Source organism: Gymnogyps californianus, chromosome 1, assembly GCF_018139145.2.
Source record: "Gymnogyps californianus isolate 813 chromosome 1, ASM1813914v2, whole genome shotgun sequence".
NCBI classification, from domain to species: domain Eukaryota; kingdom Metazoa; phylum Chordata; class Aves; order Accipitriformes; family Cathartidae; genus Gymnogyps; species Gymnogyps californianus.
Window position 1 is genome coordinate 119,543,112 of NC_059471.1, and position 26,553 is coordinate 119,569,664.

A 26,553-nucleotide genomic window follows, 5' to 3' on the forward strand; every position below is an offset into this window, starting at 1 on the left:
GATACAATTTAGCTACCTTCCACATATAATGGCATCTTTTTTTAGGCTCATAACCAGGGCAAGCTCTCTGCCTTTGGTATTTTCCTGTTGAACCACTCCCACACTTCCCACAAACAGAAACTTGAACTTAGAACTATTTTTAAATATGTTTTTCCAAGGACTTATCATCTTAAGACAGAGATGCTTTAAGAGGATATTTTCATCCAACCACCTTGCTGTGTGATAATCCTTGGTTTAAGCATGTTTTTTTACAAGGTATTTAAGGAAACTTTTTAAACAAAGGAGAAATTAAACATAACCTGTAGCAAGATTGCCTGCTTTAGTTACTTAAGATATATCTTCGGGTAATAGGGCAAGATTCCAAAACACCATCAAACAAGTTCCTTCTTTTCTTGTGAGAATACATGAGAGAGCACAGCCTTTGGAGCAAACTGAAATTTCAACTCAAGCCCCTAGTTTTCCCCACAAACCACTGTAAGTATCTTAAACTGCAGGCATTTAAATGGTGTATGCATCTCACTAATTTTTTGTTGCTAAACTTAAGACACTTAAAGCAGTAATCAAGTTCCAGACCAGAGTATGACTCCAAACATTACTCAGAGCCATTGTGCTCAAAAATAAGTTATATGGGTTTGTTGGCACCATATGACAGAGCTATAATGTAACTTTACTGCAGCTTGGAAATGGATTTAAAAAAAAAAAAAAACAATATATATGTAAGATTACTTGTATCCTGAAATTCCTTTGGGACATGTTGCCTGAAAGTGTCATCTACGCAGTGCCTTTAATGGACTCAAAACTAAGGAACAGGAAAACAAACTGACCCTTATTTTTGTTGCAATCATAAAAAAGAAAAAAAAAGTAGCAGCTATTTAAGCAGAGGTAAAGAAAGGAGTATGATGCAGAACACAGATCATACATGTCAAAGAGCTCTTAAAGACAGAATTCTGTCCAGTGATCATCTGCAAGTCCTCTTCTTCTGGTGGACTGCAGTATGTTAAAATGAACGTAAGAAGGCATGCATTGCATCAAATTGCATCAAAGATCAAATACAAACAGAGCCTTTTGTGTCAGGCATTTTAACGAAGGTGCTGAATAACCAAGAAATAGTGAACAAAACTATGGAAATTAAAATAAACAGGAGTTTTGGTAAGCCAAAAAAGAAGCCATTAAATCTAATTACAACTAGTAACAAGAGTTCCATATGATCAACTTACTTATTTCACATATCCATTTATGCCTTTTAACTTAATGCAGCCCATATCTCATTTTTGGATGTACGCTCCCTGTTTACTGGGTCTACTGATAAATTAGATAGGTGGAAGAATATTCTATATGGCTGCTTTGCAATTAAGCAAAAGGACCTTTCAACTTTCTTTTTTTTTTCCTCCTTAAAAAATGGAGAAGATAATATAAAAATTTTCATTTCCATCAAATTCATTATCTTTGAATTTAGGACATACTCTATCATCATGACAGATTAATAATGGTGGTCCAGTCATCAGGATCTATTATTCCCCTAGTCAGTGTGCTGAGGTAATTGTCACTATAAAGACTTTCCCAGCCCCATGTCATCAGTCTGACTGGAGAGATTCATAACCCTGATGAGCAACACAGTAAAGTTATCAGAAGGCAAAGAATCTTGCAATACCCTTAAAATGTATTTGACAAGGATGTGAAAATTGCATTTCTGAACCTGTGAACTATATACAACTACATATAAAGATGCCTACCAGAATAATAAATACAAACTTAATCACCAGTGGATCTGCATGATAAAAACACTGCAAGGGGCAGGTAGGGAAGCCTTTCTAGAAGATAAGGTATGCCAGAGTGACCAAACTGAAATGCCACATGTGCATTCCTATTTTTTCTCCCCAAATACCTGTATGAAAGCACATCAGTAATCCTTGAACTCTGATTACAACTTAGGTACTGGGCAAAACTGTGCCTCTTTCTTCCTCCTTTCCCTTCTTTACCCCTGCCACCTCCTCCCCAAATCCATCCTGTAGCCCTGTCTGTTCTTTGGCTACGTTTTCAATCTTACATTGCCTCTAAGCGTGAACAGAGAAGGCACAGTGCCATATCAGTTTGACTGAGTTATTGCAGACATATTATTAGAGCAATTCCATTTCTACAGATTATCTTTAATCAAAGACCAGCTAGCAGCTTGTGATTCTGGCTCCAAACATATGGTTTCAGCACCAGTAACAGTTCAGATAAAAGACGACACAGCACCATTTATGACTGAGGAATGGCCAGAAACATGGGCAAACCTCACTGATGCTCTTCAGATTTACATGTCTAAGAGCATTTAGGGCCATTTCTAAACACAGTCAATAATTTGAAGCTACAGTTTAACAAGCTCATGCTTTCCCATCTACTGATTTGCTTTGCCTTTACTGCAGTCAGTCTCTTAGCTGTTTTAACCCAGATTTTCCAACCTTCAACGAAGAAAAAGTCTGATGAGGATGTGCGAGGCTGTGCTACTTTATCACTTCAGAAGGATTATCTTTTAAAATCTTTTTTTGCATGTATGGGACACACTAAGTCACTGGAGTGCTTTCAGTCCACATATTCCCTTTACTCATCTCTAAAAGAATAGGCATATTCTCCCTCTATTGACAAAAACTTCAAGGAAATAGATCTTTCGTCTCAATCAAAAGAACAGGACATGCCCCTATACATATACACAAACATGTAGGACAACAACAAGGACTCAGAATATGCACAAAGCTTGTTGTGGAACACTCAAGAAGTCAAGCCAACAATTTCCAAGGTTATCTTTGTCATGAAGATATCCTTATTTACTTGAAACCAGCATGCATTTCAGTTGCCAGTATAATCAACCACATTTATTGGCAAGCATGTTCAGTGGCAGGTTTTGAAGGCAAGTCCGATAGGATATAAGATACGAAACTAGTGTTCAATTGCTTACATTCCTCTCTTTAGTGAGACTGATGTTTACACAAGGAAAAAAAATATTCCATTAACGGCAATCTTACGTATTTTCTGCTTACTTCTTTGCAAGTCTGATATTTGAGGCTATTTGCAGATTTGCAATTCTGTTGCCTTTTTTTCCCCCCCAGGAATACAGCTATTTCAAGACCTATGCACCCAAAACATTGAAAAGTAGACGTCAATTGTTAATGGATACACAAATTGAAGATGAAGCCCAGTATAATTCTTATGCTCCTGTGTTTAACTTACTTTCTAACCATAGGAGATTAATCATATGAAAAATTGGTAACTGCCCTTTTGAGAAATTGTACTGTGTTCTGAAGGAGTAACTGAATGACTGCATGCATGTTTTAGAGCTTTTCAGTAATTACTTGCACTCTCTTAGATACAAGAAAGTCTTGCCACCTCACATCATAAGCGTTAACGGTGCCCTTAGAACTTGCTTTTAATCACAGGCTTGTCAAGCCATGCTAAATTAACATGGGTCAACAGATGTGTTAGGCTATACTAAAACAGATTTTCAGGTCACTTCTCTGAAGCCTTGTTTAGCACTCCTGGTTCCTTTCACATGCCCCAGACTGAACTTTCCCTGCAGCAGTCTCAGTGGTGCCAAGCAGCTCTGAAACATTCCTAAAGAACGTTATCTTGAAGAAATTGCCTGACATCTGCTGTGGGGAGATACACAGCAAGCTAGGCAATGAAGAGGAATTACCGTAACAAGATTAATACATGTTCCATTTTCCCCATCCCAAAGTACTGTTTTCCAATAAATTCCTTGCAAGCTTGCCTGATCACAAGTCTCAGTACATTACCGTAACTTCTAATGACTGCCAGGCTTTTTGGATTCTCTTGATGTGAATCAACAATCAATCAATTCAGATATTAAGGCATTAAGGGGGGGGGGGAAAAAGGCAGTAAGAGAAATCCACACTAGGGTAGAATATCAACATTCTTTCTCACGATTGATCTCTGTAGCATTTCAAGTTTTGTTTTTCAGCTAATCCTCCTGCAGACAGCCAGATTTAAGTCTGTGGAAGACATGTTCACACTGTTCAACTCCATGACTTATATTATGCAAAAATCTATTTAGGGACTTTAAATATGCATAAGGGAGCAGAGATACCACAGCAGTATCATTTGAAGCTGTTCAAATGTAACAAAATCGTTTGCATATTGACAGGTTACTGGATTGATCCTTTGCAGTTATTACAAATGCATCCTTTTGGATACTATAGAGAAATACTGCATGTACTTACTAAGAAAAAAAAAATCTTTAGAATTGAGGTTTAAGAAGAAATGCACCTATAAAACACTACTATTTCAGAAGACTGCCCTGAAACCTCTGAAAACAGCCAAGAGATACTACTGTATTGTTTAACATTTACGCTTAAACAGCCCTTTGAAAGACACACATTTGATTTAACCAGAAGACCCCAAGTAAAAGTCCCATAACATCCTGAACATTTTACTTTTTACTGAAATTTTCCATTCTTGATCATAGTCCAAGGAAAACATTCATGTAGAGTTTGAGGAAAATACTGTCTTCCCTATAATTAAAAATAGTTGAACTTAGATATTTTCTTAAACATACACAACAGAAACCTTCTCTTAATTATATCTCCAGTAAAGCTTGCAAAACAGCTAGGGTAGAAAACAGAACTAAATCCACTTTCTATTAAATAAGAAACAGAATTGTATCCCACTATGGTGCACAAAGTACATTTGCATAAATTTTATGGAGACTGCAAATGACAATGTAAGAATAGATGACAGTAATCCAAAAAAGACTTAGAATATCTTCAAGCTGCAACATTAGTGATATGGATCCACTTCTATGAAAACTCAGACATTAAAAAAAAAAAACGTATTTTCATGCTAAATTATTACAGTTCTTAAGTTATTAGAGTTCTGTTGTTCTGTTTTGATGTACAGTTAACTGCTTCAGTTACTATCAGTTTAACCCCCAGGCAAGGGAAGGCAAGGAAAATGGAGAAAGGTTTTTTCAGTGTGGCTAAACTAAAGGCCTAAAGAGGCTTATTCATGCCAGAACTCATTCATTAGATAGTCTACCTCATAACCTCAAAAGCTGAAGTGTGTGTTTCCTACTGAGTATCCAAAAGTGGAGCAGCAGATTCACTTCTATTTCCAACAAGACTGAGAAGTTGATTAGTTTCCATCAAATAAGGAATCATAATAAAATAAGAATTTGAGTTATTCCTCTTTTCCTCTCCAAAATAAAAGTCCTCTCCACATGCCACATTCCTCATTGTTCAAAGTTCTGGACCCTACACCACAAATCTACCACAAAAATGGGCTTGGGCTACATATCACTGTATGTGGAAAAAACACTACAGTGAAGAAGCTGAGGGAAGACTGTTAACTGTACCCATCTGAAGATATGGGTTATGCTTAGGTTATGATTATATATATAGGTCATGATTTAGATTATGATTAAGTCCTACGGAAACTGGATTAAATGGTGGAGTGCACTGACACCACCTACCTTGTACATTTGTTCAGAATACCTACCACTTCCAATTCATTGCTACTTTTACTTTCCTTTTGTGCAGAGGGAAGTAGCTCTTAACTCCAAAACTACTTTTCATGTATACATATAACTGCTAACATTGATTGTTGTTACACTCTGATTACAGTGAAACAAGAAAAAAAGATATTGGAGTTAACTCCCTGTGTTGCAAGAGGGGAAAAAAAACCTGAACACAAAAACCATGAGAGACCGCCTCCAAGAGCTTAAACTGAGAGCTAAGGAACTACAGATAGCTGGAGAAAACAATGGTGCAACTGTACAAGAAGAAGAGCAGGAGGAGTTTGAACCGCAGGCTATTATTTACGAAAAAGAGCCCATAACCGAAAGGCACTTGCATGAAATCCAGAAGCTTCAGAATGAAATTAATAATTTGGTGGAGGAAGTTCATAAGTTCAGTCAACAACAAAAAAGCCTAGTATCTTCCATGAGAAGATTCAGTGTTCTTAAAAAGGAATCTAACATAGCAAGAGAAATAAAAATTCAAGCAGAGCACATACGAAAATGTTTGGATGAACTGTCAAAAACAGTGAAAAAAGCTGAAAATGAACATGGGCCATCACGTGCCACAGTAAGAATTCTAGCTTCCCAGCACACTTTCTTATCCCAGCGCTACCTAAATGCTATGCTCTCATACAACGATGCTATAACTGCTAAGCAAGAGAAATGCAGAAGATTTATTGTCCGTCAGCTTGAAGTAGCCGGTAAAGAGGTATCTGAGGAAGAAGTCAATGACATGCTCCAACAAGGAAAATGGGAGATTTTCAACGAAAATCTACTCACTGAAGTCAAAATTACCAAAGCTCAGCTTTCAGAGATTGAACAGAGGCACAAAGAACTAGTCAGTCTGGAGAACCAGATCAAAGACTTAAAGGAACTTTTTATCCAGATATCAGTTCTGGTGGAGGAGCAAGGGGACATGATCAACAACATTGAAATCAGTATGAACAACACTCAAGAGTACACTCAAGTATCTAAAGAAAAATTTGGGCTTGCAGTCAAGTATCGAGAACGAAACCCTTGCAAAGCAGTATGCTGCTGGTGTTGTCCATGCTGCAAATGACAAAAGAAATAAACTGTTTGAAATACCAATGGTTCCTATTTAGTAAACTGATCTTGTAAAGCAGTCTCAGGATCCCTCGATTCCTTCATTTTTTCTTCCCACTTCCCCTTCCACAGAGCTCTCAGGAAAAACTGCATCTGTTTTTCCAAACAGAGTTAGAAGAATGCAAAGAATTTTATGGTTTTCACAGACACACGTGAACTAGGGGAAAGGATCAAAGGATACAAGTGACACTTTTTTGTTCTTCCACTCAAACTAAAACAATGCGGCAACAAACTTCCTGTGCTTTTGGGAAGCATTGAAAATATTGTTGATCTTAAAGACAGGATTCATAAGAACAGTTTAGTTACCTTTTACAAAATAATAACTAGTATTTTTAATTGCCTTGTGGTTTTTTAGCACTCATATTTACTTGGTTCAAATTCTAAGGTTTTTTTTCCAGGAATCTGAAATTCTACAAAAAAAATCTACACATAAAGCAGACATCGTTAGTAACAATCCAGAACGTGATGCCTAAAGCAAACAAGAAGTCAGAAAACAGTTATCAGGAGTGTTTCAATACTACCTCTATAGGAAAAGTTACTTACAGGCTTACTTACCTACTTAACACTATGAAATAACGCTCATGTTATAGTAGGACAGTGTGGACTGTCTTACGGAATACAAAACAGACATTGGCTTATTTATTTTAATAACACCATGCTGTATTTCTAACAGATAGGTGTTGAGCTGATATTTTGTGAACACATTAAAAGATCACTAGCAGCAGAAGACCATGCCACCAAACCTACAGGGACATTTGTTAGCAGCCTGCTGAGAAGCCAAGCATTAATAAACTAACATAGAGATATTTACATTATTCAACTACATAGGCAGACCCCTACCAGGTAAGGATAGGGGAATATGGTACTTTATTACACAATGATAAGACACGTTCTTACTGCTGCCTAGCCTATCTAAATATGCAGTTGCCTCTGCAAGCTCACTTTCGCTAGTACAAAAATGAAGGAAAAAATATAATTAAAAAAATAGAACTCCATCCTTATAAAAATAAACATAATCTAGAACCAAAGAATTATTTAGGTTGGAAGGAACTCCTGGGGGACATTCAGACCAACCTCTTGCTCAAACTCTTGCTCAAATCAAGACAGGAATTTCCCTGGTTGCAACTCTTGTCCACCGCTTCTCATCCTACCACCACGCCTCTGAGAAGAGCCTTGTTCTGTTATCTTCACACCTTCCTAGTAGGCAGCAGGAAGATCTCTCTCTTAATTTCTTCATCTTAAATCCAAACAAATGCAGCTCTCTGACTCTCCTCATATGTCACACGCTCCAATACCCGAGCAGCGTGGACTCACTATAGTGTAATCAACATTTGTCTTCACGGTGGTCTTGTAATGGGAAGTCCAGAACCAGACACAGTATAGGACATGCATTTATTTGTACTGCTACAGGAGTGGCCAGAGGAACCAGTTGAGGGTTTCCAGAACTCTAAACGCTTCCATGAAATTCTGGTAATCGTAGAAGCCTAGCATCTCATGTAGGTATGCAAAACAGATGCCTAGAGCAGTAAATAAGAATACCTCCTCTGAGTACCTAAAACAGAGCCATTGACTCAACCTGTCCCTGAAGATACCTTAGATGTTCTTTATGAAATAGCTGAATTAGCAAGACAGGAAGTATACTACTGCTTTATTTCGCAGCAGCAGCGGTTACTTCTGCAGTGAAGAGAAGCAAGCAGACGCAGAGTGCTTTTGCTTTCCATAGCCCCAATGGTTGGTTTCTGCCCTGTACCCAATCCCTTTTGGAACTGAATGAGAAGTAGTGATCTAATGCAATTTAACAGAAAATAACAATGGAACCGAGACAAAAAAAGTTATTTCCAAAAAGAAAAAAAAAAAAACCCACACTAAAACCAAACACCAAACCAAGAATGTATTTTTGAACTCCTTTATGCTGTGCAAAGACACAATCAATACCACTATATCTGGATACAGTCAGAGAAGTCAGAGCAAATTGCACTGCAATTCTGCAAGACGCTAAGTGAGCTAGATGTCTTTAATTGCATCTAGTGGGGGGGGGAATCAATCTACTATCAAAAGGCACTACTGAATTATTTTCACATTGCAATATCTATAAATAGTTGGATTCCTTCCATTGCAGCTTAAAATTGCAACTGAAATTAACTGTTATCAAAGTACACTCAGAGGTCTGAACCTTAAAGTAAAAAAGATTATTTATACAGTAGTGACAAAAAATAGAATTAGATAATGACACCACTGATACTATTCCATTAAATAATCTCCCTTAACTATTACATGTATGGAAGCTACCTTTACATTCCAAGGGCAGAGTAGAAACTTAGCCAATAAGCAATACAGAGAAAAAGGTTGTTATGGCCAACATGCTCTTTCATATACATATGTATGTATGTATATAAATGCATGTAATACACACAGAAATATGCACTACACAGAAACACCACCCCATCTTCTCCTGTTTTTACTTTCAGAAAAAACAAAGGTACATAACAGAGAGCCCTTTCCTTCTCTCCTGGGCCCTTAAAAAGAAAGGCGTTATGGTACTTCTGTGAAGGATTATTGCAGCCAGCATCGACAGAAGAGAAAACCAAAATACAACAAACACCACCTGCTTACACAGCATCCCCCATGCAGGAGTGTTCACACAAGCATCCTTATCTGAGAGAGAAATGTGTTCCTGGGTTAGCCCTTCCTCTTCACACAACAGATATGTTTCTTTCAAGTAAACATGGTCTTGTTAAACAAGAGCTGTACTTTAAAACCTGGAAGAAAACTTGAGTTTCACTAATACTCAGGAAGACAGCTGCCTATCTATACACAAGTAATTCATTCAAGTAGTTTTCAGCTGTATATTGGTCAGAAAATGGCAAAACAGAAATATACATAACACGCTGCAGAAGAACTGAGAAGAGAGAAAACCAAAAAGACTTGTGGAAAGCTTTTTCTTAATACGAGGTGCTATTAACTGAAAGTAAACAGTATTAACTACAACTTACATTGACATCATGAGAATTTGATATTGAGCATTCAAAATGATTAACAGCAGAAATTTCGCAGTAATCACTAAAATAACTTTCCAGTGGTTTTTTTTAGTTACATAGTTATGCAGAAGAGCAAACAAATTAAAGCAGAGCTCCTAGTGTTCTAATAAGAAATGTGAAATATTAATAGCTATAATCCCTCATCACCAAAATAACAGGTAGAAAGTAGTTTTCTACTAAAAAAAATACCTGCCCAGCAACCTCTCTGGTATAAAAATATCAGCCATAGCACATGGACTTATATTTCCTCTTGCATGTGTTTCATGTTAAAGTAAAAAAAAAAAAAAAAAAAAAAAAAAAAAAACCAAAAAACCCAACAAACACAAAAATAACCCCAAACAAAAACAGTATTTGCCTACATAATATGAAGTCTAAGTGTTCCTTTCTGATAAAAGGAAGGACAAAAAAAAATTCTAAGAGAAGAAAATTTGAACTTGCATACCTATATAAGTCCTGAGGACACTGACAGACAAATTGACCCATGAACCTAAGAACTGCAAGAACTCTTGCTTTCTACAACTCAGTTTCCCCATACATAAGACTGATTAACTACTTAAGCACTTGAGTGTTAAACAAGCCCTACATGAGCAAAGCAAATACAGATTTAGTAACATTGAACAGTAAAAAAAATGCCAAATACAAAGTTTAACATCTTCAAGTAATTTGTACTAAGAGTCAGTAACAGCCAATACCATCAGCACTTTAGGAAAACCGTCTTAAAATTATACTGTAATACCTCCATGGGCAGTGATAGAAAATAAGATGCCACCGTACCAATTCAATTTGAAGCAAGTATCACGCTGAACAATATCAGAACTCCTGTATTCCCATATTACTGTAATATAGAGTGTCTTGTACGAATCTTATTCCCACATTGCACAATTCAGTCTGTTCTCTTCCCAGGCTATTGGGCCTCCACTTCTCCCTGAACAGTGCTCAGGCTTGCTATCCATTCCTTTATCAGGGAGGATGAGGAGCAAGAGTTGTCTTCCCTTTTACTTTTCTTCTGTCAGCAGTGTGTCTTCTTACACCTGGCAAAAAGCAGAGCTGCCACATGCAGAGGCGTACTATAGGATTAGGGCATACCATAATACAATTGATCGGGATGGAAGAAAAGATGGCAAAAGGAAGAGTGGGCCAGTGACTCCAACTCTACTTTGCTCTGCAATGAAGATTGCATCTCAAACTCTTTAGTAATGGATCCTGTTCTTCATTGTGAAATGAGACCCACCTACCCATGATAATTCATGGCAGTATCTTGCTAGCACTACTCACAGTATAAAGTTGATTATGAACAAAAGACATCTAAGAAGACATGCAGTGACGTAAATTGACCTTAATTCCCAGTGCTGTTCAGAAAGGACTGTTGCTTCTTTTGGCAGATGTAAAAAAAAAAAAAAAGGAAAAATATTCCGGGGAAATGTTCTGTTATTCAAAGAAACAACAGAAATAGTATATTTACCGGGAAAAGTTAGCATTTAAAAAAAACGAGATTTTTAACTTTAAGAAAAGAAGATACTTTTTCCAGAATAAAACACACACATTTTTCAAGGAACTACTCTTCTACTGGAAAGATTTTAAAATATTTGTTGTGGATATTATTTTCCACATACTTAATGAAAGAACTGAGGGCCTCATTTGCACACCTCCCTATACATTATGATTAAAACACTTACACCGCACACATCACAGTCCTAGCTGGACAACATATCCAAAATTGTTCTCCCACCTCTCTTCCCTTGCTTCTTCCAAATACACACATTAACTTAGTTGCTCACCTGGGTGATAAATTATAACTACACTGTCTTTGTCGACAATGCCAGAGAGCAAGCTCTGGCCCCTGGATAAAGTGGTGTGGACTGGTACCCATTTATGCTGTTTGGAGCAAAGAGCTTTTGGAGATCCCCTTCTGGAGAAGACTGGTCACATCTACACTACAGCACTTGACCCCAATCTCTTGTGGGCTGCACGTGACATCCCTCTGGCCTTGGGACTTACATATATAAAATTATCTTATTTTTAATTCAACACACCCAAAATAATGATCAATGCAATGCATCTCATGAAAGAATTGTTCATGCTGATATCATATGCTTAAAGTTTTGGGACATAGCATGAGGGCATGTAGTGCGCAAGACCTGCTGATGCAGTGTTGGAGACCTGTCCTGATTAGTAGGAGCTGAAGTTGGTATGGTCTACACCCTTACTATCTGACCAAACTACAGTGTTACACAGACATGTCCTCTCAGGAAGAGGGAGTACACGCAACTGTTTCCCTCCAAGAAGGAGTAAGTGAATCAGCTACCATATACACAGTATGGCTCACTGTGGTGACAGTACTCAAAGAACAACAAAAAAAGGGGGGAGGGGGAGGGAGTGAATGACTAAATCTCTCAGTGTGACAAACCATGCAATTACTGTGCTATTCAAAATGGGAAAAAAAAAATGTTTAATTTGTCTACTTTCATTAAGGACTGTGTGTCAAAGACTCCCAAGCCTTTCCTGGTGACCATTAAGTTTATTGCTGTTGAAGTTTATTGCTATTCTTGGGGGTTCTTCTATGTGTTCTTTTTTGGTTTGGGTTTTTTTTGAGGGGGGTGGTTTTTTTCAGGTTTTTTTTTGGTTGTTGGGTTTTTTTGTTGGTTTTGGTTGGGGGTTTTTTTGTTTTGGTTTGGGTTTTGGGGTTTTTTTGGTTTTTTGTTGTTGATGTTTTTTGGTTTGTTTTGTGTTTTTTTTTAAATAATTCCCAAATCCACATCAGCAAATGAGAACATCTTGAAACTGAATGAAACTACAGACCATTGAACGAATACATAGAGCAGTGGACAAACCTGCTACCACGTACCAGCAAACAACTGGACAATACTTTTATTTAAATGTTACTATCAGAGATGGTTTTACTGTAATGAACCAGACCCCATAGCTATAAACAACATTATCTTTTTACGGGAAGAAACATACAGTTATCTAAATTAGGATATGTTATTTTCTTTTTTAAATCTTTAAAGATAAAAAGGAGATATATTTAGATAAAGGAACTTCATGATTCAGCATATATTTTACCCATTACATCACATGAAAATTTGCTTACCTGAGTAGAAAAAGTTTTTTTCCCACTACTTTTTTAGACTGTTTTTGCAAGGACAGTTAGCTCCTACAATAACTGTACCGCTGACCTATATCAAATTCATATGAGTCGAAGAGAGAGACCAAAACTAATTTTCATTCGTTCACTTCACCTATTCTCAAAGGCAACAGACAGCCAAGTACGTCGCTTGTTGCGCCACAACCAGACATAGCATGTGCTTACTCAGCCGGAGAGGAAATGCTGAACAGAGGAAGGGAAGAGAAGGAGAAAGAGGGTAAGACTTCAGGAACTAGTAAGAGAGGTCAGAGCATGTAAGAAAAGGTGAGTATATTAGGGAATGTGTTTATTCATTAGTACAGTTATACAAATTGTATTTTATTTCCTCTTGGAATTATTATTGAAAAACCAATTTTCTAAAAGCATTCTACAACAGCACTCTTCTTAATCCAAATCCTAATGTTCTGAACACCAGGAACTCTACAAGGAAAACAGGATGAGAGTTCTAGTAAGCATTAATTTACCTAACAGGAAATGCAATTTCTGTTCCAAGTTTTTCTTTTATATATGCTGAGGTAGTCCATGGTATAAAGGCAGATTAGGAAGAGAACTCTGACAGACCAGAACCCTTGTCCAGAGGCAAATTTCTGCCTCCTTACCATTGCTACCATACCAGTACCACTCCTTTCCACGTTTTATTAACTAATAAGGAAAATATTACAGAGCACAGCTACAAATATGGTATTGATAACCTGACAACCGGAATGTTCCTTTACAAATACACGAATTCAATTGTCTGAAGAGTAATGGTTTATTTCAAAAGGTCCATCTTAGCTACCAGTCATGAAAATTTTTTTCCCCTGATCCAAATGGCAAAATTAGTTTTGTCCAGATAGATGAAAGCCCATAAATGAAAAAGAAAAAGGTCATTCTGCCTTTTTGATTATCTACCAGAAGTACACAAAAAAAAAAAAAAACCAGAAAAAAAGAAAAAAAAAAAGGCATAACCAGTAGGTTATTTCAAAGACAAGCAGATGCTAGGTATACACAATGATACACCTGATACTGCATATACAGCAACTTCTGCTGCTGCCTTCAAAATCCAGAATGGACTCGCATCCAATCTTACAGCATACTTATAAATACTTCATTGTACAAGATACTGCATATAGCACAAGTTAGAGTAAATAACATTAGACTAAAATTCAGTGCCGACTGTTGAAATTTTGGTACATTGGTTCAATTTATGCTTAAAAAGAAGCATGAATATCCAGTATAAACATTTTAATTGTTTCATTCTGATCAAGTCACCAATAGCCCTTTCATCATTCTTCAGCACACACACACACACTTTGAAGTTATAGCTCACTCCTTTTCATTCCTTTAGAGTTTAGGTTCTTTTATTAGTTTTTAAGATGATAATTGGTAATTAATAAAACATTAATGAATAAGCGCTTTGTATTTAAGCATACAAATAACATAGTAGAGAAATCTGTGCACCTACAGACAGCAGAGAATAAACAAATTACACCTGTTTTTCTGCTTCTCCTTGTTATTTCAAGTGCTGGAGGAAAGCAGTAGTCCAGACCAGAGACACACTTGTGGAGTGTGGAAATTACAGAGAAGGAGTCTCTGTCTTCTAGCATGAAATTATAACAGTATTCTATGAAAAGAGAAATAGATTGTGCTCTGCACTGCAAGAACATGGGAGAAAAGGGAATTACTTAAAGTAAACTTCAGCTTTCCTGGATTTAATACTCAGAGGTCACTGTATTGTTTTCAGTAAATACTGGCCTTCATACATACATGCACAGACTAAAATGCACTAATTAGAAACTTAGTAAGATATTAGGGAACTTATTGCTACATGGATACCAAGTATCTCATTATTAAAAAACAAAACAAAAGCTGAACATCCTTAGAAGCAGGAAATATTAAAAAAGGCTAACTTTCACCACAAATTTGGAAATCTGCTGTCTCCTTTATTCTGCTCTTGACATATTTTCATTTTTCAGTTTTAGGGACATACGGGAAAAAAGTTTATGCCACAGAACTCTTATTCGGCAAGTATAAGTGATGGAGATTTGCATCTCCAACCAAAGGCATCTTCAGGGAAGGGAAAGTGCATGGGACCAGTTTAATCTCATTTGCTAAGCACTTCATTTCCACACCACAAACACCAGTGCTTACTGACCAAGCCTTCCTGCTTCACAACTTGCAGGCTTTACAATATAAGACGTGCTTTAAATACTGGAACTAATTCTAGGGTTTATGTGATTTGAACATGCCAAGAGTAGCATAGCTATGCCATGAACACAGAAACCAAACAGAAAACAAAGACAATACCGGAAAGAATTCATAACTCAAGATGCAGTCTCGTATACGGAGCATAAAACAAAGAACTACTGGATCCTTCCACAGAACTGGGACACTGCAAGAGCAAATTCTGTTCAACAGTTTGAGGCTCAATCAATTAGAAGGCAGCAACATCAACAAACTTAGTTTAGTCACCATTAAGACTCAGTTAATACACTCTGCCTTCTGATTAGCTACTGACATGGATCGAAAAGCAGGATCAAGTCCCAGAGACGTGAGTGGGCTCTCTGCAGGTACAGCCAGCCACCCAAATAAACTCTATTATGGGATTAGGGCACAGAGATTTCTATGGAAAAAAAAACTTAAAGTTGTATTTATTCAGAAACACTGCACGGTTGTCAACTGTCACAGTTGCATTTTCAGAACAGATTTGAGTTAAATTAGGTGCATTAAGTTGGTTTTATTGCCTTCCCTGTAGTAATAACATTCACATAGCAATGGAAATTAAAATCTAATCTATTTTTCAACATATACACTATTAGCTTGCTGAACTACACTCCACTTGATCAAAACAATTAGCCAGTTTCATCCTCAAGCCACCAGAGCATCACTACTTCTTAAAAGTAAGAGGCCTCTCCTCTTAGCTTTACAGATTCTTTATGATATCACAGAAATGTTGTGTAATTACTGCATTATGGAGGTCTTATGCCCACCAGACATAAAGATATTACCCTGATAAACCATTTTAAACTTTCATAGTTTATTTGTAACTTCAAAAGGGTATTTGTCCTCAAATACCTTGTGTGGCTGAATTTAATAAAATATGTTATTTCCAATATTTTACAAAATCTAGTTTTTAAGCAGAGAAGTTCATGAATCTATCTTTTTTCAGAAAATGAAATGTGAAAGAATGTCTCTAGACCTTTTGAAACTTTAACTTTTTTTTTTTTTAAATTAAAACACATGCACTGAAACAAAAGCACAGGCCAAATACTATTAAAGTAAGCCTTCCTTAATGAGATTTTGCTGATCATATATCAGCAGCACCACCATGTGTTAAGTGAACAAGACATTTACTGCTGAGAGATTACTGGTATTGCACAATATAATCAACCATTTACAATTTAAGTAATTGATGTAGGCCTAAATAGTAACAATATTTTTACACCATGTTGCCATGCCAAACTTGCAAAGCCTTTAACCTATCATACCATTTTGAGTAATATTAGAATTTTAAAGAGTTAAAAAAAACCCCACTTTATTATTTTTCCACTGCTAATGAGAGAGAAGAGAAATAAATGTCCCTGAGGACTAAATAAGATCTAATGTCAGATGCAGTGAATGGATTCAGTATATCACCATGTAGAAAGACAGACAGACAAGATAGATAGACAAGGCTTTGTTCACTAGTATGATACTAAGACTGGCATAAATAAATACTTCAGAAATACTGTAAATCTAATTGTAATATTGCTTAGTGCTAAAATTACAGTAGTATTAGTGTACTTTATACTTATGTTTATACTATACATAAATACTTCTTTAGAAGCTGTATCGAAGGTCAAAATTTACAAAATTTCAGATTATTAGGAGAACATTTATTAACATTACTTACACTAACACAGGTTTTCCTGATATCTTAGGGCTGTTTAAAACTTCTGTCATGGCTTGCTTTGTTTCTTCCATTCTTGCAATGTCACTGGAATCTACAACAAATATTACACCGTAGGACTCAGCATAGTAATTTCTCCAGATATTTCGAATTCGTTTTCCACCTCCTAAATCAAAGATGGTGACTTCAAAGCGTCCTTGTTTAAGGTCAATCTTGGAAAATCCAACTGTTGGAGCCACGTCTTCAGGAGACTCTGTCAGAGTTCAAAGAAGAAAGCCTTCAGTAAAAAGTGTCCTTAGTTATTTAAAGAGGACTTTACATTGTGATTTGTGTAGCAAAATTCATATTTTAAAAACATGGAACAAATCCTCCCTGTTAAGTGACACCATATTGCTAATCACATTTTTTACATTAAGATTTTCCCTTTCCTCAGGTAATTTCAAATTAACTCACTAGTCTCTCAACCAGTTACTTTACATTAATTTAGATAGGAGCCGGGGGGGGGGGGGGGGAGGGAAGCCAAAAATGCAATTTTTAATATTTAACACCACAGTTAAATTGTAGTGGTGTTCAGTGTACTGCAGTTTTTACTTTCCCCCTCACCACCAATGTTCCCATCTGAACAGTTATACAGCATTTGCATGGTATTAATCCAAGTTTGAGAAGGACAACAAACAAAACTGTTAATGCATTATAACCTAGGAAGCCTTGTGCTCTGCCAAATTTATTCTTTATCCCTCATGGTTACCAAAACAGGTTCAAAAGCTCAAACCAAGGGCTGATATGAAGTGACTGAAACCATGTTCTTCTGAGATGTAAACTTGATGTCCTTTATTCAACGTCAGGTTTTGGGCTTTGTTTGTTTGTTTATTTTTATTTTCTGTTTTTTAGTTTGCCATGCAATATGCCAAAAACTATAGCTTTATATTTAATAATTTTGCTTGCTGTCTCCCTTTCCAGAGGGCAAAGAAAACCTGTACTTGCCTCACACCACTAAGGTGTCTCTGCAGGGGTGAGTTAATTGGATCTCTGCGACTGTTTTATGTGGCTTGGTAGCACAAGGCAGGAGAAACAGATGTGAAATTCAGCTTGTTGAGAGGAAGAAATAAAGGCATGGTCAAAAGCACTGAGCTCTGAAGAGCAGTGCAGAAGCTAAATCACCAGCCTTCTGCTACCACGTTCCCTTTGTGAGAGAATCCTTCACACACAGCCGAGATGAGGATTCAGAACAGTCTCCTTGGCCAGAACAGTGTAAGCAAAGACTCCAGCAAGAGTAGGGTCTGGGACCCCCATTTGTGAAAAACTACAGCTTCAAAACTGAGCAGACTTTATTTTGAAGAACGTTTTGCACTGTGAGCCATAAGCATGTGCTCTTACAAGAGAGAACAATGTGAACATGAGGGTTGGTTAAGGGTGAAAGTTATTGATGGTGCTGAATGTAAGGGGATATTGCTGAAACATCTGCTCTTATTGTATGGTGAGGTCTCCAATAATAAACAGTCTTCAATGTAAAAACAGGGTCTGCCATATAAGCTGCAGATCCATTTTGGCAAATATGATTTTGGTGACCATGCTGATTTGCCTAGGTTTAAGAGTGCTAAGAACTGAAATATATTTGGTTTCTGCTAAAACCCAGCAGCCATAGCTGCAGTCTCCTCCCATATGAGGAGTCTGTCTCCTCATACAGTCTACATACCACCTGTATGACTGGTGCACAGCCAAAAATACTGGTTTTATCAACCCTGAAGACCAACGGAAAGTTCTAATCTCTGCAAGCCCTGTTAAGGAAAGAAAAAAATTGCTTTCTAAGGCAAGCACTATTCAAGCCCTGGGAAACAGTGATAGAAGTCAGAACTATCTTTTCCTGGAGTTTCGCTTTAAAAATACCCATCTTTATCCCATTTTTTCCCTGAAAAAAAGGACTTTTAGAAATAACTGTCACATTTAGCTGATAAAGGCATTAAAGTTGATTTTGAAACAGAATGGAAGGCTAAATAACGAAGCACTCGTTTTCAGGGCAAAGACTGAGGAATATAAATGAGAGAATATTCATAACTTTATTCACACTTTAGCAAGTCCGTGAACTTACATAACACGCATAAACAGAAAGTCAAGGTGGAGTCTCCAAGTCTGCCAAAACACTAAGTACACTCTTGTTATTACACAAGATGAAAGTTATTTAGAAAGACAATCCCACAAGGAGGGGGGGGGGGGGGAAATAGAGAATTTTTGTTTCCATAAGCACAAGTTTTATCTCAAATTATATCCTGTTTGCATGTGTCATTGGATAGTGCAAAGCATGCTCCAAAATCAAGTGGTCTCTTACTGAAGTAAGTGCCTAGAAAATTGCTAGTGCTTTTCTGGTGATAAATAATGATATAAAATATGTATCACTAGAACCATTCTTTACGTTATATACATACACATGCAAATTCCTTCTTTTGAACCTTTTCCTCAATATACATACTTGCTTTTTAAATACTGATTTTTATATAAAGTTTACTGATGTATACGTGTTACTGGATGGTCACCTGAAAGCAACTTTAGCACATGCACACAAGAGAAAAAAAAAAAAAAAACCAGGGCCATTGATTTCTCTAATGTATACTAAGATGTGAAACACATCATTAACTAGAATATTTTGTATCATTGCATTAATTCAAAGTAATTATTAATTAGAATGTGGTCTACAGCCTTCAGAGTTTTTGTCCTACACTTTCTTTCACTTAAAGCTACTGATGGAGACAGATGGCTTGCTCGCAGTTACAAAGTTCCTTCACCTATTTACTGAACTACTGAAAAAACCTTACTCTAGTCCAAAAACACACCGTGATGCTCATGAAATTCAAACAAGAACCCAGAACAGATTTTGTTGCAATTTAGCATTTTGCATAGTTAACAATACAGTGGTCAACTCAAGGCACGTAAGCACCAAGGTACTCTGAACATTTGGTCTTAGTGTTTCCAAGACAATTAAACACCTCAATGGACTAATTTTTTCTGTCTCAGTGGACTAAGGGCTCTAATGCTACGCAGTGCAATGTCTGAAGAGGCAGCTCTCTCCATACTATCTACCTTGCCTCTACACCATACTACTACCTTTGAAAAAGATGTACCAGAATGGCAGCAACTTTATTGAACTACCACTGACTTGGTCTACGTTAGCTCAACCATGATGTTAAGTGCAGTGGCTAATGAGCAAACGCAGAGCTTGCTCTGCTACTTCTCCTGAGCATAAAGCATATTACTGGGAGCACCTACTTTTTAAGTCACCCTAGCCTGACTTGCCGGATATAAAAAATCAGGATCTTTATATGTCAAAGGTAAGACCCCTTAATTTTTCTCTCAGCTGCAGGTCTTCATACAATGGGGCCTGTGACATACTCACTTTGGCAACCACGTTTGTACCACTTTTGGTGGTACAATCATCAAAATTTTCTTTCAACAATATGGGAAGGAGAGATAAATGAAGAGATGAAGCAATATTTTTTAGATCAAAATGATGGAAAATTATTAATTATACTCTCTCTTTCAATGCTCCGTTTAGATGATAAACAAATTAATTGCTTACCTCCTTGAATTCCTCGGACTGTAGCAGTTTTACCAGCATTATCAAGACCCACCATTATTAGTGTCACCTTCCTCCATAAGGAGAAAAAAAAAAAAAAAAAAGATATTTCAAATCTTTTTTTCCTCTAGCTAGACATCACTTATTTTATTAAGTTTTTTAACATATGCATAGCAAATTTACCACAAAGTAGTACAAAGAATAGGTATCAAAATACCAAGTAGCAGGCGTTGTGACAATTGTGTATCTGGTGTTCAATATGTCAAACCATCTGATTAGACAGAACAGCAGAACAAGGTATGAAATGAGAAGTCTAATATTGTGCTGTAAGTTTCACGAGACAATGATTTTACTTTCAATTTCTATTTGCCTGCTGAAATTTAATTTCATGGTACTGTAAATTTTATCCTTTTTTTTGTGTGGTCATGGTCTCTAACAATTTCTGTAATTTCATTTCCGTTCTCCTGTATTTTTACCGTCTCTCTGCCTCAAAGTTGTGCCTATACTAGAAATTTATTCCTGTCTCAGCCAACGCATCTGAACAACACTATACAGTATACAACACTTGTGTAGACAACATCAGATGCTGTAAATAAGCGGCAGTGGTACTCATCGTGCCTTTGTTTCAAGCAGGAGTAATCTAGACTGCAAATGTGCAAACCAGTGTTGTTGAGTATGTACAATATATTAGCAAACTGGAATACAGGTTAGAATTTATACTAGGATAGGATTTTAAGCAAAGCAATAGGAAAAACATATGTATGTGTGTACCTCAATTGTTTTTTTCACATGTTTACCTGACAGGTTCCTGCCACCGTTTTAGCCAGCTGCAGCAATTGGCCATTAGACTGAACATTCCTCTTCACTAGCCATCCAGAGCCACGAAAGCTACAGAAACAATGTGGACAGGCCAGAACAACTCAAGAAGACTGAGATAGAGACTGCAGAGGCCCAGATGTTGTCTTGTCACTGCTAGCAAGAAAAAAAAAAAAAAAAAGAAAAAATGCATAGTTAGCCCCTATGTATAACCAAGGCAAGCCATTTCCCTAGCAGCAGCCTGTCTATTCAGAGTGTGTCATATTCAGTCAGCCCCATGACAGTCTCATTATGTCTTTCACTTTTCCATCTCCTCACATTTCATCTGCCCCCATTTTACATATCTCGGCAGCAACAACACAGTACTCATACCAAATAATAATGCAAGACCACTGCACATAAGGAAACCTGCAAGTTGGAGCAGAAGGACACATCAAGCTATGAAATTCCAGTGCTTGCCTCGCTAACACATCCCACAGCTCTGCTGATTGACAGAAAATAAGGACCAATTTCAAGTATGAGTAAGGCTTGTAAGAACATAGCAGGATAAGACATTAAAAGCAAACAAAGAATGTCCTACCTGTTAAGTATATTCATTTAACTGTCAATTTCTTTTATACAAAAAGATCCCAAAACAAGCAAACTGGGTTCTCTAGTGAGCACTTTGAGGAACTGGCAACTTAATATCTAGTAATTGTCACTAAATTAAATAGTAGTATCAAGTACTTCCATCATTTTACAATCCCACTTTCTACTCTTCAAGCAGGAGAAAGAAACAGAGAATATTCCTCTTTCTGATGTTGCTCTATGGAACAAATAATGGAGAATAACTGTGTGATCATGTGCATGTTTATTTCTTTGTATGCACACTTAGCTATGAAACAGTAAAGCTTACACAAACCATGCAGTCAAGTGCACAAACACGCAAAAGCTTTAAAACTCCCTTAGTTATTCAGCTACAATAACCCTACTGCGAACAATGGTAGTTGTTCAGGTAAAGGCCTTTAACTGGCAAGCTTTGGGCAATTTTACTTCACGAGTTCAAATTCACAATGTCCCTGATCGGATGATGTATTGAGTCTGGCTGTTATTTTCTTCACAGCAGCCTGTATGGTGCTGCGCTTTGGATTTTTGGCTACAACTGCTGATAACACATGAATATTTTGGCTATTACTGGACAGTGCTTGCACAGCATCGAGGCTTTCTCTCTTTCCCACTCTGCCCTGTCCCCCTCTCCCCCCAGCCAGTAGGCTGGGGTGGGCAAGAGGTTGGGAGGGGACACAGTCAGGACAGCCAGCCTCAACTGATGGGAGGGATATTCCATACCATATGATGTCATGCTTAGCAAAAAATAGCTCAGGGAAAAGAGGAGGAAGGAAGAGTGTTCATGGTTATTGCGTTTGTCTTCCCCAACAGCCATTAAGTGTGCTGAGGCCCTGCTTTCCAGAAAGTGGCTGAACATCTGCCCAGTGATGAGTAGTGGTGATTAATTCCTCTTTTTGTTCTGCTTGAGCATGCAGCTTTTGCTTTCCCCATTAAACTGCCATTATCTCTATCCACGAGTCTTCTCATCTGCCTTCTATCTTCTCCCCATCCTGTGGGAGAGGGGAGTGAGCAAGTCACTGGGTGCATGTTTAGCTGTTGGGCAGGGTCGACCCACCACAGTCCTTCTTGGTGCCAACGTGGGGCTAAAGATAGTGACAGCTTTGATCTGAGCACATTATAGTTGTTAATTGGCAGGCTCCTGTGCTGGTCACTGAGCTTACTTACCTTACTGCATATTAGAGTCCAGCGCTTGTTAGTGGCTGGAAACGGCTGTTTAGGTTGCTCTTCCCTTGGGAAAAGGCAAAGCCATTTGTGGGATTATGTTTGCTCAAGTGCACTTGGCGGGTCATGTGGAAGGATGGGGAAATCCAGTGTGTATCTCAAGAAGATTTAAACTTGGGGGAAAATAACCCATGATTTGAGTTGTATGTTATAGGCACAGTACAGCAGGAACTACTTGAACCAGAGGATAAGCCTCATGAGGAGCCAAGCGAGCGTGGCGGTGACTCAACACAAGTGGGTCTTGGCACCCAACAGTCCAACATGCCACTTCCCCTGCCCTGAGTGACCACCTCCAGAGATGAAGCCCAAGTCATCAATTGTTCTTATTTTGGGAAGGGGTGGGGTGGGGAGGTTATGGAATAGGGCAATAATATCTGTGCATATGTCATGGGACAGGGGATGGTGGTTAATGACATACCAATCTCTCCTCCAGAGATTATTACAACCCTTGCAGAAGGAATGTACACTATCACCTCAGCTCAAAGGCTCATATCATCTTAGCTCCCATTTTGATCAGCAGCTTAAGCTAAAAAACCCAGCTGGATTCCTATCAGAGCAGCTGAGACATAGACAGATATTCCCTTCTGCTAATTTGCCTCCATGAGCAGATTAACTGAGAGTAGTGACACTTTGAATTGCCACAGCAAGTTTCCTAAAGCTTGTTTCTCAAAATTCCTTTTTTTTTTTTAAACAAAGAATTTCCTTTCATATTTTAAATGATAACTAACCTCAAACTAAGGTAATTTCAAAAGATGCAGAAAACTGAATAATTAAATCTTATAACAACTTTCCAAAGTTGTCACCTTCCCAATCTAGACCAATAAAAGTGGAAAAAAAATTGAGGAACTATCCCTAACAAACATATTTTGTCCCTAACAAACTATGATGGTTTAGATAATTTATACAGGTGGAAACTGAGAACTCCTCCTTATGAAGCTGCTGTATTCAAGGATGCCTTTGTGCGGATCTGCCATCATTCAACATCAGAAACAGGTCAGATTTCTTCCAGAGCAGAGACAACAGATACTCTCAAATATTTATATTCTGTTATACGAGAGCAGCTGAGAATAGCTTCTCCACAGGACAGCTTAGTGTATGAAAAACTGAGAAGTTCCTAAAAAGGAGAGCAAGATGACTACAACTATTACAAGCATTAAAATTGGGCTCTGAAGAATCCAAAATCCAAAAAAAACTCAAAAAACCCCACATACAGTGGAGTATAGTGCCTCAACCCACAAGCAAGTACCAACAAAGCTAACTTTGAGAACATAGCTACACAAATTTTCAGCTAGTTCTGCTGAAAAGCAAAATGTAACAGCTCAATGAACGCACTGACAAAAACATAACATTTTCAGTGCCTGAGTATCACCACAGAACAACTCCCATCCCATATTATACAGATTGTCTAGCTTTGCAAATCGTCACAAAATTGCTCTAAAGCACAGATATGGCCCATAACATTCAAATGGGATTCACGAGATGGAGAAAACTTGTTAAAGAGTGAAGAGCAGAGGACTATGTCATAGCAGAGGAATCTTGTTTAAATACAAAACTCTAAAGGGGAGTGGGCGGGAGGTGACTAATAAGATAAAAAATTTCCAAAACATGCTACTATAGGAGGAAAGGGCATTCAACACTGCTGAGAAAATTATGGTAGGGAGGCAAATCACATTGTGTTATGCTATTTTGGAGAGACTTGATCTCTGAAATACGTATGGAACATACTACATGTATTTTATATGTTGCATTAACAACATTCAGAAGTTGTTCCAGATATTATATCTGTCAGCTTGAACTCTTTATGCTTGTTGAGGTGAAGAAAAACCAACATGCCCACAAGCTCAGAAATATGTAAAACTGCGTAGTGAAGCCAGAATACCATTTAGGTAGCAGGTCAGCACAAGTGTCAAGGACTAAGAATGTCAAGGATCCCATTTTTAGGCAAGAGAACAGAAAAAGTGTACTACAGAGACTAAGAAAAGCACGACAGATAACTGCATTAACTCTTAACACTCTAGATTAAGATCAAGAGCTACTTAGCAGCCCATATGTTATGTGATCCAAAGTACTGGGTACCAGCAAGTCCAACATCCAAAGTCATCTGATGAAAAAGTTTATCTACTTCCATATCAAAGTACAAAACAAGCACCTTTTACACATTTCACTGTCAGTTTACATTAAATGTTCTCTGTTTGGTAGAGGCTTTTATGGTAGAGAATTTTTTCATTTGTATCAAGCTCTCACTTTCTTTAAAACACAATTAAACAAACCATTTAGAGCTGACCCTCCTCATAAAGTTTAATTATTTAACTTCTTACTGTGATGTTCCTTGCCTGACCTGTTTGAATTTTAAGAACACAGTATTTTAGTTGTATTGTATTATATTTGAACAGCAAACCAAGTGACTGAACAGTGAAGAAGGCATATTCAGCAAAAATCTGAACACCATCCTCTCTGCCAAAATTGCAGTGTAGTTAACAGGTGCATGAAGTGCAAGTGAGAACAGCAACGTCTTGAAAGACTGAAGCATACAAGTATTTGTGAGAAATAGCTCTAGGACCATCAGTTCTTCTGTAAAAAGTTACTACAAGACTAGCAGTTCAAGTGAGTTTCCACACTTTCTAGCCACGTTCCTACCCTTCTTGTGCTTCCAAAAAGGAAGCAGCCCTAAAATCCAGACTTTGGTTCAAGCATGTTTAATTTGCTTGTCTCTTCCACTGTGGAAGTACGTGTTTTGTTTTATAAAATCAGCATTTCAGAGAAGATCTACTCTCTGTTGCTTAAAAAACTTACACGCAGGCTGCCAAACACCCACAGCCCGAGGCTGCCATTGCGGACACACACCGATCTGTTGTATACGGCGAGACCGGAGCGGAGCTGGAAGAAACTCGACTCGAGCTCCGCCGGCCGGGAGCCGAGCACGACGCTCGGCCCAAGCTTGGCGGGGCGACCCCTCCACCGCGGCGACCTCACCCGCCGGCCCGCCCGGCAGATACCCTAGCCCCGCCGAGAGCAGGCTTACTCCGGGCCCTCCCCGGAGGCGCAAGCACCTGAAGAAGGCACCCCGCCGTACCGCGGGGCGACCGAGCTTCAGCTCCGACCCTGAGGTGCCAGCCTCGCCCTTCTCCCGCGGCACCGCCGGCAGCCCGCCGCACACGCCGCTTCTGGGAAAACAGGCCCCGGCGAGGCCGGGCCGGGGGCGAGCCGCACAACCAGCCGCCTCACACCAGCGACCGCGGCGGCCGGCAGCCCCCCGCAGCCGCCGCCGCCTGCGCGTCCCCCGCCCCCGCCCGGCGCGTGCGGCGGCACTCACCGGTCGTTCAGCGGAGGCGCGAGGCGATGAGGCCGCGCAGTTCGAGCGCTAACGCCTCCGCGCTGCCCGCTCGCGCCCCAGGGGGCTCCGCGCCGCGCGGCCCGTCCCCGCCACGGCGGCGGCCAGCGGGACTGGCGTTGCCCTGGGCGACGGGAGGCCGCGGCCGAACGCGGGGAACGAGAGGCGGCGGCCGCGGCGCTCCGCTCGGCTTCGCCGCGCCGGACCCGACGCGGCAGCTCTGGGGTCACGTGCCCGGCACCCCGCTCACGCGAAGCCGCTCATTGGTCGAAGCCGAGATCTCCGAGGCGGTGGGGACGCGTAACCAGGCCGGTAACCCCTGGTTACCGCTAACGGGAGACGGGAAG

At 38.7% G+C, this 26,553-nt stretch overlaps 2 protein-coding genes across 6 annotated transcripts in view; one reads left to right on the forward strand and one right to left on the reverse strand.

Moving 5' to 3' along the window:
• ARL13B (ADP ribosylation factor like GTPase 13B) overlaps positions 1 to 21,099 on the reverse strand; it is a 42,945-nt gene extending 21,846 nt beyond the window's left edge. For 4 of the 5 annotated variants that reach the window (XM_050914351.1, XM_050914342.1, XM_050914362.1 and 1 more), the window contains exons 1-3: positions 21,030 to 21,099; positions 20,236 to 20,306; positions 16,668 to 16,917 (exon numbers count right to left, since the gene is read on the reverse strand). In XM_050914351.1, coding sequence (XP_050770308.1) covers positions 16,668 to 16,917; positions 20,236 to 20,306; positions 21,030 to 21,088 — 380 coding nt within the window. In that variant the 5' untranslated portion in view covers positions 21,089 to 21,099. The remainder of the gene's footprint in view (positions 1 to 16,667; positions 16,918 to 20,235; positions 20,307 to 21,029) is intronic. The other variant, XM_050914358.1, reaches the window with a different exon arrangement.
• On the forward strand, positions 5,691 to 6,569 carry STX19 (syntaxin 19). Its single transcript, XM_050914372.1, has one exon. It carries the CDS (start codon positions 5,691 to 5,693, stop codon positions 6,567 to 6,569), a length of 879 nt encoding a protein of 292 aa, XP_050770329.1.
• Positions 21,100 to 26,553: the final 5,454 nt, after the last annotated feature.

Excerpts from the sequence above, each read along its gene's own strand:
- STX19 (XM_050914372.1), top strand. The coding sequence starts at position 5,691 with ATGAGAGACCGCCTCCAAGAGCTTAAACTGAGAGCTAAGGAACTACAG.